This window comes from Ornithodoros turicata, chromosome 1 (assembly GCF_037126465.1).
Source record: "Ornithodoros turicata isolate Travis chromosome 1, ASM3712646v1, whole genome shotgun sequence".
Taxonomy (NCBI): Eukaryota; Metazoa; Arthropoda; class Arachnida; order Ixodida; family Argasidae; genus Ornithodoros; species Ornithodoros turicata.
In genome coordinates, this window is record NC_088201.1 from 189,877,625 (window position 1) to 189,891,143 (window position 13,519).

The 13,519-nt window shown below is 49.6% G+C and overlaps 2 protein-coding genes across 2 annotated transcripts; both read right to left on the bottom strand.

The window, feature by feature from the left end:
• Nucleotides 1-777: 777 nt before the first annotated feature.
• LOC135392315 (uncharacterized) lies at nucleotides 778-8,185 on the bottom strand. The gene is made up of 3 exons (XM_064623031.1): nucleotides 7,970-8,185; nucleotides 6,554-6,910; nucleotides 778-1,434 (listed from the first exon to the last, which is right to left on the bottom strand). The coding sequence occupies exons 1-3, from the start codon at nucleotides 8,183-8,185 to the stop codon at nucleotides 778-780; spliced, it is 1,230 nt and encodes a 409-aa protein (XP_064479101.1).
• Nucleotides 8,186-11,901: 3,716 nt separating this feature from the next.
• LOC135392320 (uncharacterized) lies at nucleotides 11,902-12,492 on the bottom strand. The gene has a single exon (XM_064623036.1). It carries the CDS (start codon nucleotides 12,490-12,492, stop codon nucleotides 11,902-11,904), a length of 591 nt encoding a protein of 196 aa, XP_064479106.1.
• Nucleotides 12,493-13,519: the final 1,027 nt, after the last annotated feature.

Consider the following 13,519-nt stretch of genomic DNA (forward strand, 5'->3'; position numbering starts at 1 on the left):
CTAAAACCTGTCATGCGGGAAAAAAAGGACCTGCAATCAAGTAGCCATGTAATGCGGTGGTGTAGTAACCGCTCTGTCAGCTTAGCCAAACATGATGTGGGCGATATCGGCCGATAGGAGCTCAGTTCCCCCGGGGGCTTCCCTTGCTTCAATATCGGCACGATAACGCTCTCTTTCCAGGATGGCAGTGGCGTGCCCTGGTCCCAGTACTGGTTGATGGTATCCAGGAGGCGTGAGGTTGTCCTGTCCGGTAGGTTCCGCAGGCACTGGTAGGTGAGTCCGTCCATCCCAGGGGCTGACTTGGCTTTCAGGTGGTCCAGGGCGAAGCGCAGTTCTCTGGCCGTGAAGAGGTTGTCGAGGTCCGTGGGGGATGCTGGAGCCGCCGCCGTGGAAGGGACGTCCTCCTTGCGCCGAACAGGTCGGCAAGGTCCTCAGCCAGCTCCTCCAGGGAGACCCCTTTGGCTAGAGCCATGGTGCTGAAGGGGTTCGTCTTCCTCCTCCAGGGCGTTGACGACAGACCAGAGTTTCCGGGCCGATGTGCCCCTGGTCAGGGAGGCTGAGAACTGCTTCCATTGGGAGCGCTGCAACGTGACCGCATATCTGCGCAGGGCGGCGGAAACTCGTCGTATGGAAAACGTCGGTATGCCGTCAGACGCCTGGGGAAGTGGTTCCGACGCAGGGACCTCTGTGCGCGGCGCCTCGCAGCACACAGACGGAAGTACTTCAGGTCAGGTTTCGGGCCGGTTGCTGGCGAGGTCCCGGACTTGATTGCGGCGGTCAGGGCTGTCCTGATGACTTCGAGATGTCCTGGGAGGCTCGGGTTCCGTCCAGGGAGGCTCGGAAGGAGTCCCACACGATGATGGTGGTCCGGCGCTTCGGGTCCTGATGCTTGTAGGCCAGGGTCACGTCGATCGGGAAGTGGTCGCTGCCCCAGCTGTCCATTCCGACTTCCCAGTGTGCAGGAACGTCCGGGGTGTGCAGGGTGACATCGATAGCACTGGACACTGGTGGCCTGTAAAAGGTTATCTCACCTGTGTTGGCGACGAGCAGACTACAATCCTCCAGGGACTGCACTAGGCGGACTTTTGCACTTTTGTTGAGGACAGCATTGAAGGGCACGACATACACCAGAGGCGACAGCGGGCAACCCTGTCTGACTCCTGTTTGAACCTCAAAAGGTTCACTTACTGCCCCGTTGATGAGCACCCTACTGCATGGCGCCTTATATAATGCTCTGATGCCGTTCACTAAAGCACCGTCAATACCGACCTTTTGCAATTCGGCAAATAAGAAATCGTGCCTAATTTTGTCGAAAGCTTTTTCTTGGTCGATAGTAAGCGCCACGTCTCCTATCTTCCTATCAGCAGCCCATGTTAAAGTGTCTCTAACTTCTGCTATTTTCCAGTGAATATTTCTACCTGTAACCCCTGCTCCCTGGGATGGGGAGATTGTGTCTGCTGTTTCTTCAGCCAATTTGTTTGCCAATATTTTAGAAAGAATTTTGTGGTCCGAATTTAATAGAGTAATAGGTCTCCAGGCATCGAGATGCTCATTCCTTTCTTCGTTTTTACAAATCAAAACAATATACCCTTCTAAGAAATGTTGACCCAAGTCCCCCTTTTCTACGCCCTCATTAAAGCTCGCAAGTGTCGGCCCCACAAGTTCAGCGTATTTGCTATAAAAGCCGTAGGCTATCCCATGAGGTCCACGCGCACTGCCTTTACGCATGTTCTTTATTGCAGCAACGACATCCTTCGTTCTAAAGTGCAGGCGCTGGCCATCGAATCTGACGTCGCAGCCAACTGTTTGCTGGGACTGCATTGCGAAGAAACGACCATTGGCCATGTCTGTGGCTGCTTCCAGCCTGTCTCCCTAAGATGATATGAGGGAGCTCATTGTCCCCGTCGCCCGCCCCGCCGCTTTAGCAAGCAGCTGTCGAGAGCACCACGCCTCCCGTTCAAAGTCGTCGCGCGCAAGGCGGTACGAAGCCCATCCCAGCGCTACTCCCAGAGCCGCCGGAGGTGCTCATTCGCCTGCACTTTATTCACCCCGGCCAGTGTCGACTCTCCACTTTCGAGGGCACGCAGATGCCTTTGCAGGCGCTCCGTTTCCTGCCTTTGAAGTGCTGCTTTTTCCCTGACCCATTTCTGGAGGCACCTTTTAATGCGGTTCTTTGTTTTTGCCCACCAGGAAATCCAGGACTGACACCCGTGGGGCCGTCCTCGGAGAATGTCGCGCATGTCCTTTTCTATCTCCACGTGCTCTAGCAATTCCATATTAATCCTCCAAAGGGCAACCCGGGAGCCATGGATTCATATTCCACATAAATTCGCCAGAACTGCCTTGTGGTCCGTAATACCAATTGTGTGAATAATTGCATTGTTGTTTTTCTTTTTGCTTAGTGATTCCGTGCAGTAGATTCGGTCTAATCGGTTAGCTGCTGTTTTTCTGGAGCAGGTGTAGCCCCTGTCGCTGTTTGCAGTATGCACCCAAAGGCCCTTCATCTTTTTACATTTTAATAGGAAATCTAATTCTTTAGCTGCAGCGGCGTTGCTGTGTCTGCGCTTGGAGCAGTTATTTGCTGTGTCAATGACACAATTAAAGTCGTCGGCCATTATAGTACTTTGGTTATTTCTTTAAAAAATTCGGGAATTGGTGTTTGTAGAAGCTAAAAGCTGCTTTTGAGTTATTATGACCATAAACACTTAAAGCTACTAATTCCTCCATTCCTCCATTTACCTTCATAACTCCTTGATGATTCTCCCCTAAGTATCTCGTTCCCACTTTACCACTTTGATGTTATTACTATTCAGGATGATGATGCCTACTCCTGTGGAGCTATGAGTTCCGAAACTCCAGTACGATTTAACTCTGTGATTTTTTTTTTAAATTGACGATTTCTTCGCGTTTGAAAAGGTGGCTTTCTTGTATGAATAGGATTGAGACTCCTAAGAAACGGGCCAAATAAATAATTTCGTTTTGTTTCACTCTCTTACGTTAATGGTTAAAATTTTAAGGTCCATGAATGGGTTAATTTTGAGTTAATTTTGTGTTCTTTACATTAAATACACCGTGTTTTCTAAATTGCAACCCACCCAAAAGAGTCTTAATGGTTGCTCTTTGTATTTTTTGCCTTCCGCTTTTTCCTTTCACTCCGTCTGGGAGTGCTAGGCGGGACAACCTCCTTGTCTGATTCCTCTTCCTCTACCAGGGTTTTGTTTCCTTCATTTTCGGACTCTGTCCAGGTGATCGCCGACTCTGGGGTGGTCTCAATCGTTGTAGTGGACTCGCTGTTTCACAGTCTGAATGTTCTCCAGACAACATCTCCCGCTTAGTTTTTATTACCTTCCCATACTGGCTCAGCGCAGCCTCTAGCTCAGCATCGGGAAAGTCAATTGGGTATCTGTAAACAGTCACCCTTTTCACCTTTGAATCCAGCGGCCACAATTCAACCTCTTTTCCGCCGATCTTCAGTTTCCCTTGTTCCTTTAACAACCTAGCTCCCTCGAGATTGTGGCACACCACCTCATAGAAACTTTCGCCATTGGGTCCCTCACCTTGAAAGCGCGGGGCCGTTCAACGGCCACCCCGTCCATGACTTGTTTCTACTCTTTCTTTCTTGAAGCTTATAACGCATACACTTATATGAGCTAAAATTACACCTCAAGTGACCCAAGGGAGCGAAACATTTACATTGGAAAAGTTAACAGTACATGTTTATTACAGCCAATCAGTGAGCGCGTCCGTTGGCGGACGTGTGAGAAGCCAACCGATCGGCGGCGGCCGGATGAGAAACCCTTTTGGTCGCCTGAATGCTAACGGTTGGAATCACCCGTGCGAGCAATGCTAACACCCGCTGAATGCTGCCTAAGCAACAAGAAAAATAACTGAGTGACTGAGAGGAATATTAAATGCAAACGGTTACATCTTCAGGCAGACTTGTTCTGAATGTTAAATTATATACAGGAACTTACGGCGCGCAGGAGAGCATGCCACCGAACGCTGAAAGTTAGCGGATAGTGCGCTAAAGAGCGCCTAAAAATTGCACTGATGTGGAAAGAAATCTTAAGGCTGAATAACTCTACACTACTTGTTAGTAGCAAATGCTATCCCCTAATGGTTTCTTAGCGGAACTCCTTCGAAGAGGAGCACACGGTAAAAAGACGCAATGCGCACGCGCACAGCAAAACAGCGGCGATTTCCCACTGGATTAAGCGGTACTCCTGTATCGTAAACTGATACTGATGGAACACCTATTAGAGAGGTGTCCATCTCCTAAAATTTTGCCCAGCCGTACCTAATAAAACCCAAATATTCCCTCAACGTTTGCGACCGGGTCTCTGGAGGTTGCCGTTGCTGTTCTCGCACCTGGAGGGCAACTAAATGCCAAAGTTCCCAGCATTCCGCCATGCCTCCTGTGCCCACAGGCTCCCCCAATCAGTCGCGCCGTAAAGGCGAACCGATGGGAGAGCCGCGTGGTAATGATAAGACCAATTGCCCTACAATGCCCCTTTTGCCATTTATTAGCCTTACGCATTACTGGATTAATGAAGTTTGAATTTGATGATGCCATGTTCGGCTTTGAAACGGGGACTGCCAGTCTCTTGTATAAGCTTCTCCCCCAACCTCACATATTCCCTGCCTAGCCATAATCTAACGTAAAAACTAATTTTATTTTTAATAACCTCTTCGGGCCAAGCTTCCGCGCCGAGTACAACTCTGCACCGGTTCACTCAAACTTGGTAGGTAGTCTCTACGGCGACTAAATGAAATAATTTTTGTACCCTCTTATTTAACTTAACTAGGTGAAATCCCATCGCTTCTTCGTAGGTGAGCCCTTTTGGATTGAATAATTTTTTTACCTCCCTCCAGGTTCTCGCAGCGGTCATGCATTCGAAAATCGCATTCCCTACCGTCTCTGGGGACCGACAGGCAATGCAACTTCCATCTGATGATTTTTTTCCAGTTCCCTAACCGGGATGACTTCATGAGCGATTTTCCACATCAAACTCTTTTTTTGAGTCATCAACCCAAAAACGTGAAATTCTGTGCCACGCTTGAGGCACGAGTTTACTTTCCGCTGAGTCTTCCTCTTTAGTCCTTAAAACCCCGTAAATTTCGTAAGCCTTGAGGTTTGGATAATCCAACTCCTTGTTTATTTCTTTCAATTCCCTGATCGTATATTTGCTAATTTTATACGTCCATGGGAGATAGGCGGACTTGGCTCCTGAAATTTCCACTCTCCCAGGTATGAACCACCTTATTGCGTGGCCCATCCAAAATTAGTTATCTCTTCTGCCAAACCCTCTCCTTCCAAACAATTATAAATTCCACTTAGCAAGTGGGCTCTGTTCAGTGTTTCTAGGTCCGGTATTTCTACCCCGCCTTTATCTCTGCTCAGCATCTTTTTTTTTCTGACTTATCCACTGAGTCCGTCCCTTCCCACAAAAATTGGAAGATTAACTGTTTCATTTTGGTGAGAACCTCTTTTATGACTGCATGTACCCCAAATAAATAAGCCCATTTTGGAATGATGAATGTGCTTATTATTCTTGCTGGCGTGAAGAGTGGGACACTTGCCTCTCCAAATTTATCTAGTTTTTCTTTACATTCTTTTAATTTCAATTTCCCATTACTCTCTGCTACTCCCATTTTGTTGTAACATATTCCCATATTTTTTATTTCTTCTTGTATTTTGGACCCCGATATCCCTTCTTGGCTGTAATCCTCCTACGTACATGCAGGAGGATTTTGCTCTGTTTATTTCCGCCCCACTAACTTTCCCCCAGTTTTCAACCGGTTTTAGTGATTCCTGGGCTGAAGTCTCGTCCCTTACAACCACTGTGTGATCATCAGCGTATGCAATGATGGCCTTGTTCCTGCAGGGTAGTTCTATTGACCTGACCAGTGTATTTGCATTGAGTTCTTTCAATAGCGAGTCAAAAGCAATTGCATAAAGCATGGGAGACAGGGGGCAACCCTGTCTACGCTGCACTATAGTTGGCTTTCGGTAAAGCAATTTTGTGGCATTTATTAAATCTGGTTCCATACCTTTCTGTTCCATCTCCCGGAATAAAAATTCATGCCTAATTTTGTCGAAAGCATTCTTTTGATCGATTGCTAAAACCATACCCCCCACCTGTCGGTCACTTGCCCATGTTAAAATGTCCCTCAGCTCAATAATTTTCCTGGTAATGTTTCTTCCTGGGACTGCGGCTCCCTGGAAGTGTCAAACCATGTCGACCATGTTGCCAGACAACCTGTTAACAAGTATTTTACTCGAAATTTTTAAATCCGCATTAGGAAGAGTTATTGGGCGCCAAGCCCCCAGATGCTCCTTTTGTCTTTCGTTTTTACAGATGAGGACAATGAGTGCCTTCAAAAATTCTTTCCCCAAGTTCCCTTTTTGTAGCCCCTCATTGAAGACATTGGCCAAAAACGGCCCCAGAACAGTCGATTTTTTTTTGAAAAAAGCATTGCAAAAACCGTCTGGCCCTGCTGATTTGTTTGACATAAGCCCTTTAATAACAGCTTGGACTTCTCCTGCACCAACTCTTAGAATAGTAGGGCTGGGAACTGCAGGGCGAGAAGCGCAGCCCAAGGCCCCTCCATAGAGGGCTTTGAAGAAGCACTTGGCCTCGCGCGCCGTCCCACCCGCCGTCCCACCCGCCGTCGTCAGCCGGGTACCACTGGCCGAAACCAGGACCTCCATTGGCTGTTTTGCCAGCGCCACTTCTTTCGAGAGTAGCTCCCTGGTACACCATGCTTCTCTCTCAAAGCTCTCCCGCGCAAGGCGGTATTTGGCAGCTGTCCATTTTTCGTCCCAGAGGAGCTGTAAATGCTCCTTAACCCTTTCTTTGGTGACACCTGTCATCGGGGACTGTCCTCTTTCGAGTGCCCTCAGGTGATTCTGAACATCAGTTATTTCCTGACGCTGTCGCCGAGCTAATTCCTTACCCCACTTAATGAGGGTGCTTTTTATTCGTTTCTTTGCACACTCCCACCAGGGTGTCCATTCCTAACCACTCAAGGGCCCGTTGTGAACAATGTCTAATACCTCTTGCTCAACCTCTTTGTTTTCTAGTAATTTGGCGTTCATCTTCCAAGGCGTGTTCTGGGGGCCCGGGTTCCCAACTCCTTTGAAAGACAAGACCATCCCTAGGTGATCAGTTATCTCCATGGTTTCAACAACACAGGCAGTCGTCTTTTTCCGGGTGACACAGGAAGGCGCATAAAAGCGGTCTAATCTAGTACCCGAGATTCCATGCCAACGGATATGTCCCCTGTCTCCCTCTGTGTTGTGGTTCCAAAGGTCATCCATAGCATTGCATTCAACTAAGTCTTTTAAATCCCCAGCTCCGTTTTTGTTTATGTGGCGGCCTCTTGTGGTATCTCGTTCAACCGTCCAAAACACAATTAAAATCTCCTCCCATGATGAAGCCGTGACTGCCTATTAAGAATTTGGGAAGTTCTTAAAGAAGTTAAAGAACAGAAAACTACTTGGTGCGTCATTAGGTGCGTAAACGCTTAATAATCCAAGTTGTTCTCCGTTAATTTTGACGATGACTTTAATAATACTTCCATCTATATCGCGTTACCACCTGATTATTTTAACATTCCTGTGTGCAAGGAAAATTAATCAAACCCCCCTAGAATTATGAGAGCCAAAGCTCCAAAAAGACTTTACCTTAAAGGTGTCTTCAAAACGAACCACTTCTTCACGCTTAAAAAGGTGTGCTTCTTGCAAAAAGATAATGGAGATGCCCAAAGATTGCTAGTTCTAAGATCTGATCTTGTTTGGGTCTATCCGGGAAATCCCGGGCATTTAACGTTAACATTTTGAGGTTCATGTTGGTTTTCGAAATTTATTTAGAAGTGGGTAGGTTTTAACACAAGATGTTTGTGCAGTGTACGAGGCAATTATTGCTTAATTCTTAGCCCCTCTCTTCTTCCTCGCACTCCTTCTCACCGCCTTCTTCAGCATTCCCTCTCCCACTTCCTCAGACGAGGCGCAGGAACTGCGTTCCGGAGCGAGGGTTTTCTCCCCCTCCGCCTCGCTTCCCGTCTCCGTCGAGGAGATCAAAGACTCCGGCGTCGTGACCAAAGTGGTCGACGACGAGTCTTCATCACTCCTCTTACCCGCGTTAGCACCAGGAAGATCACATTCTGCCGTTTCTGGTACCATTACGGTCCCTTCGTACGTTCCCTCTTCGTCTATATTTTCAGCTGCCTCCAGCTTCTGAAACCTCATTTGCCATAACCTCGGGAGCTACAACCGCGGTCGCGCCCGTGGGAGCTACAACCTCTGGTAAATCCTCTTCCCCTGCGTCCTGTACCTGAACTTCGGGTAAATCTGCACCCGCTTCCTCATTTGCCACGTCGGGAGCTTCTACAGCGGTCCCACCCGGGGGAGTTACAACCGTAAGCGCGGGGAAATCTTCGCACTCCATGCCTCGTATGGCGGCATCTTCCAGACAGACCTGACGTCCCTTGGGACATTCCTGGTGGGTTTCCGTGAGCATTTTTCACACTGCCCCTCCACCCACATGTCACATGAGCGGCATCTCGACGCCTTGCAAAAGCGACGTGCCCGACCACCTTGCCTTTTTAACACATTTTTTTAACGTCTTTGTAGAAGCACTCTACTTGGACGCCTTCAACCGTCATGAAGTTAGGGACTGTACCCGTTACTTCCATCAGCACTATGCGATTCCCGTTTTCGCAGTCGGCGTGCTCGCCTGTGTACCGTTCGCGGGTAACCTTTATCACTCTGCCATAACCTTGTAGGGCCTTCTGTAAGTGAGTGTCGTCGTAGTCAATTGGAAAACCGTTATCCTTTAAGCGACCCCATCACCTGGATTTCGGATTTATACCCGGCAAAATGCAGGCTTCCGGCCTCCTTAATTAGTCGGGCTCCCTCCAGCGTGCTCATGATAAATTCATAGTAGCCTCCGCCAGCCCCTGCGTGCCCTGCAATGGCTTGGCTGAGAGGAGGACTGTCTTAGTCGCGCGTCTAACAGCTATAGTGATGGCTTCGAGAATGTGGTCTGACAAGGATAGCTCATTGGTGATGGTTCTGAAGAGGTCCCAATTGGTGACATGATATTGACGTTGAGAGGGAGAGGCTGAGCAGGAGGGAAATATCCTGATGGGGTAGTGATCAGAGCCCCAGGCGTCAGGGTCAGTCTTCCAGTGTAGAGACATGTCAGGGGAGCTAAGAGTGACATCAATGGTACTGGTGTAGTTAGGAGGACAGAAGTAGGTGGGAGAGCCGTCATTGAGGAGTGCAAGTTGAGAGGAGTCGAGCCATTGAGCCATCCTGTTTCCGTTGCGACAGTTGCGGCGGCAGCCCCATAGGCTGTGTTTTGCGTTGATGTCCCCCCCCCCTATTATAAGGGGACCGGGACAGAGTTGGGGGATGTTCTCAAAAAGACGTGTGTCAAGGGTGGTGTCGCCGAAACAGTAGAAGGAGACAAGGAAGATAACTGTCTGTTTGTCTTGTATTTTAGAAGCGGCCAATGCCGATGGCGTTACTGCACAGATGGGATACGTCGACCGGGGACTGAATAAGGTCTTTGCGGACAAAGACTGATGCTCGAGAGCGGCCATCCGGTTGCTTGTATAATGAGTGATATCCAATGTAAGGGGCAAGACGGAAGTGTTTATTGATCATAGCTTCTTGTATGAGTAGAGCTTCAAAATTGTTCTTGGAAAGTTCACTTTTAAGATAACTGTATTTGTTGCTGAGGCCACGAGCATTCCACTGGAGCACCCCCGGCAGAAGGGGTAGGAGTGTGTTGTGTGACGCCATGATGGTCAGTAGGAAGTCGGCAGTGAAACGATGAGAGGAAGGTCACAGTTCAGGAGAGGAAGCTGAGGATGGAGTCCTCAAGTGGGATGACGAGGGCGATGGTATCCCGACATGCTTGGGGAACACCAGGCCACTGGAGGAGGGCACGGAGGGCAGAGAAGGCAAGTCGTGTGAATGTCACAAATACTTGTTGTTTATGAGACAAAGGGGGGACAGCAGGGGCGGAGGCTTCATAGCAAGTGGCTGTGATAGCAGGAGGGTCAAGATGAGGAGCAGGTTGCAAGGAGTCTGTAGTGGCATGGTGACTGCTGTTGTGACTGGTAGTAGAAGGGGAAGGCGAGTGAGCAGCTTGCATAGCGGAGCTGGAGGTGGTCCGAGAACCAGAAGCAGAAGAGGCTGAGGGGCTCTGTCTCGCAGAGCCCTGGTTGACGTTGGAGGAGGCGGAGGTGTTGTGGTTAACAGTGTTCGAGCTGGTTTTCTTTTTGTCACGAGTGGCTTTCCGAGCCTCCTGAATACTGACTTTATGCTTGGCAGCATAATGGTAAGCAGCAGTCTCTGATTGCTTGACAAGGGAAGATGGGCTGAGTGGAGTTCACCACAGTTGATGCACTTAAGGGATGTTGGGTTAGGACAAGTGATGGTGGCGTGCTCGCCAGAGCAATGGAAGCACGAGTTTTTTCGCTGGCAGTTCACACCAACGTGGCCGTAACGGCCACACCGCTGACACTGTGTTGGTCGATCACGAAATTCAAAAACTGGAAGCTTCACTTTCCCAAGATGCACTGCTTTGGGTAGTGGTCCCCTTTCAAAGCACAAACGAACTAGGGTGCTGTTTTTGCCGAGGCGACGGGCACTGAGCACAGGAATGTCGGATTGAACACACTCAAGGATATCCTCATCGGCGAAAGAGGTATCTATCTTTGACACGAATGGGCCTTTTTGTGGCTTTGCGTGACATCGGCACGAAGGCAAAAACTGAAACACTGCACAGGTGGGTAAGCTGAAGAAGCTTGCTGACACCGCCGATGGTTTTTACATCAACACCGACGATGTTTCGAGCACTATTAACACGCACTTCACTCACTTCATTAGGCGCTTCAGAGTCAAGAAACATTTCCAGTTTATGTACAGGAAAAGAGGTGACAGAGGTGTCTCGATGAGTGGGGCGGAACAATACGGTGCGAGAACTCACACACTGAGACACTGAAGAGAATGCACTGGTGACTGTTGTGCCACTATCACTACCACTGCTGCTGTGGCGATCTCGGTGCCGAAGTCGTTTACGCTGACGAGCTGGAAGCTCGAAGCTTTCATTGTTTATTTCACTCATGGAATGGTCGTCATCAGAAAATGACCGGAAATCCGTGTCAGTAGTAGGATCTGGGCTGGAGCAGATTGGGGAGGCTGTTGATGAAGTGGCAAGAGGCTGTGAACCAGCTGGCGATGTTGACAAGTTGGCTCGTAGGAGTAGAGCTGCCGTGTAGCGTGTGAAGACGGAACGACACCTGTTCTTCCATGTGAGCAGGCAGCTTAGACGTCTCAGGGCCAAAATTCGCCATAGCTCTGAGAGCCGTCGAAAGGCGCAGCGTAATAGCGGAGCGAAGGCCAGACAAGCGGTCCAGACGCGCCGCGAAGCACGTCGGGCACAGTGGAGACGCAGAGCCGAGGAGGAGCGCTACTAAAGCACGTCCGCTCCCAAGGAGAGCCAGGAGAAGAATGACCCGTTGGCGGAAGAGGGAGTGCGAAAAGCCGTCCTTCCACTCTGAAGGTTGGAGGAGAGGTTGGAAGGTTGGAGGAGCCCGACGTTGGCTGCAAAATCTAGAGGCATCTCTGGCTGCTCTTCTGGTGCTGATGGAGCCACAGGGGTAGAGGATGTCCTCCAGGGTGTCACATGGAAGATTGAGGCCGCTGTATTTGCTGAGCATAATGTCCCTTGCGTCCTGGTGTTGAGGACAGAAAGTGATGATGTGGTCCAGGTCACTATGGTCAAAACACAAATCACATCTTGGAGATCGGGCCAAGCTCAGCTTGTCTAGAAAGGCTTGAGTAAGCACAGAAAGTGTCCTAAGGCGGTGCAGAAGCACCGCTTGCTAGCGAGAGAGGTCCTTCGTGGGAAGAGGCTGAGAGAACTTGGCCACGCCGGGGAAGGCTGTGTTTTTGATGTTCTGGATGTAATTCGCAAATGCTGACCTATTTGCATTGCTGTCATACGGAGCACTTGTGTCTGGAGGTAGGTTATGGGCCGTGCTCGCAAGAGAGTCGGCTATTTCGTTGCCTTCAATTCCAACGTGGGAAGGTATCCAGTGGAGGAGTACATGAAAACCCTTGCGTTTCAGGTGAAGGGTCTTGTCGATTATCTGGGAGGACGTGTGGTCGTCCGGGTAGCACTTCTGTAAGCGTTGTAAGGCACATTTTGAATCGCTGAATATAGTAACTTTCTGTGGGTGTAGGGTGTCGACGAATTCAAGTGCCTTTTGAATGGACACGAGTTCTGCTGCGGTTGAAGAGAGTTTGCAGTCGAGGTGTCCCATCCAAGTTTTGCTTAGGGCAGGGATCCAAAAGTGCGGAGCTGCTGTCGCGGGAGTGGCTAGTGGAGCCCTCGGTGTAGACGTGGAGGGAGTAGTCTTCATGGTGGATGGCTTCAGCTGCGTATTGTCTGGCAACAACAGTGGGGGTATCATTATTGCGGCGTAAGCCCCTGATAGTGCACTTGACAATAGGTAAGTCTATGAGATGAGGGGCTTTAGTAGGGACGGGGGTGGGTCTTGGCTTGACATGTAGCCTATAGGTTCCCTGACCTAGTTCTTTGAAGCGGGGCTTGCTGTGCTTTCTGATACGTCGAATGATTTCTCTTCCAGGAGCTGTTCTGTGAAGTCTGTCATACTGGCGTAGGAGCCGTTCAGTAGCGAGGAAACGGAGAGGTGTAGACCTCGCTTCGCCATATACGAGCTCACTTGAAGGCTGCTGAGGGAGGCCCATAGCAGTCCGCAGACCCATGCGGTGGATGGCTTCTAGTAAGGTTTGCCTGGATGGAGGTGGGAGAGCAGAGGGCAGGAGGTAGAGCATACGCTGGAGCACTAAAGCGTTGTGCAGACGAAGAAGGGCTTTTGGTGAGGATCCCCAGTCCGTGCCTTGTAAGCGTTTGAGGGCTCGTTGTAGGGGTTATGAAGCAGCTTTTGTGGCCAAAACTTGGGGGGTCCAAGTTAGCTTGTCGTCTATAGCTGCCCCGAGGAAGCGGTGCTTCTTGGCTAAAGGTATGTCGAAGTCCTGGAGCTCTACTCTGACGACTCTGCGGCCTCGTCGGTTCAAGATCATGGACCTAGTTTTGTCACTAGAAATGGATAGTCCGATGCTCTCGAGGTATTCATCTATGGCAGCTAGGGCTGAGTCGATGCTCCTTTTCATATCAGACATGCGGCAACCCACACACCAGATGGCCACGTCATCCGCATAGATGGACATATAGGTGATCAGCTTGGTGCGAGGAAGACTTGCTGGGAGACGCGCAAGAGCCACATTGAAAAGAATGGGGCTCAGCACACTGCCCTGGGGAAGGCCGCCTATGGCACGTTCACTGCTGATATGGGCTCCGAGTCTGACTTGTGCAATACGTCCTGTCAGAAAGTTTGCAACGAAACGAAGTGTCCGCCCTGAGATACCGATGTCTAGTAGACAGCGTACAGCCACTGAAGGGGTGAGATTGTCGAA

What these genes read in the sequence shown, in the direction of transcription:
- LOC135392315 (XM_064623031.1), bottom strand. Translation starts at nt 8,185, where the DNA reads ATGGTACCAGAAACGGCAGAATGTGATCTTCCTGGTGCTAACGCGGGT. An exon ending in AGGGAATGCTGAAGAAGGCG is followed by an intron (nt 6,911 to 7,969) that starts GTGAGAAGGAGT and finishes ACTGATGTTCAG; the next exon opens with AATCACCTGAGGGCACTCGA. An exon ending in CCAGCCCTACTATTCTAAGA is followed by an intron (nt 1,435 to 6,553) that starts GTTGGTGCAGGA and finishes TCCCCATCCCAG; the next exon opens with GGAGCAGGGGTTACAGGTAG.
- LOC135392320 (XM_064623036.1), bottom strand. Translation starts at nt 12,492, where the DNA reads ATGATACCCCCACTGTTGTTGCCAGACAATACGCAGCTGAAGCCATCC.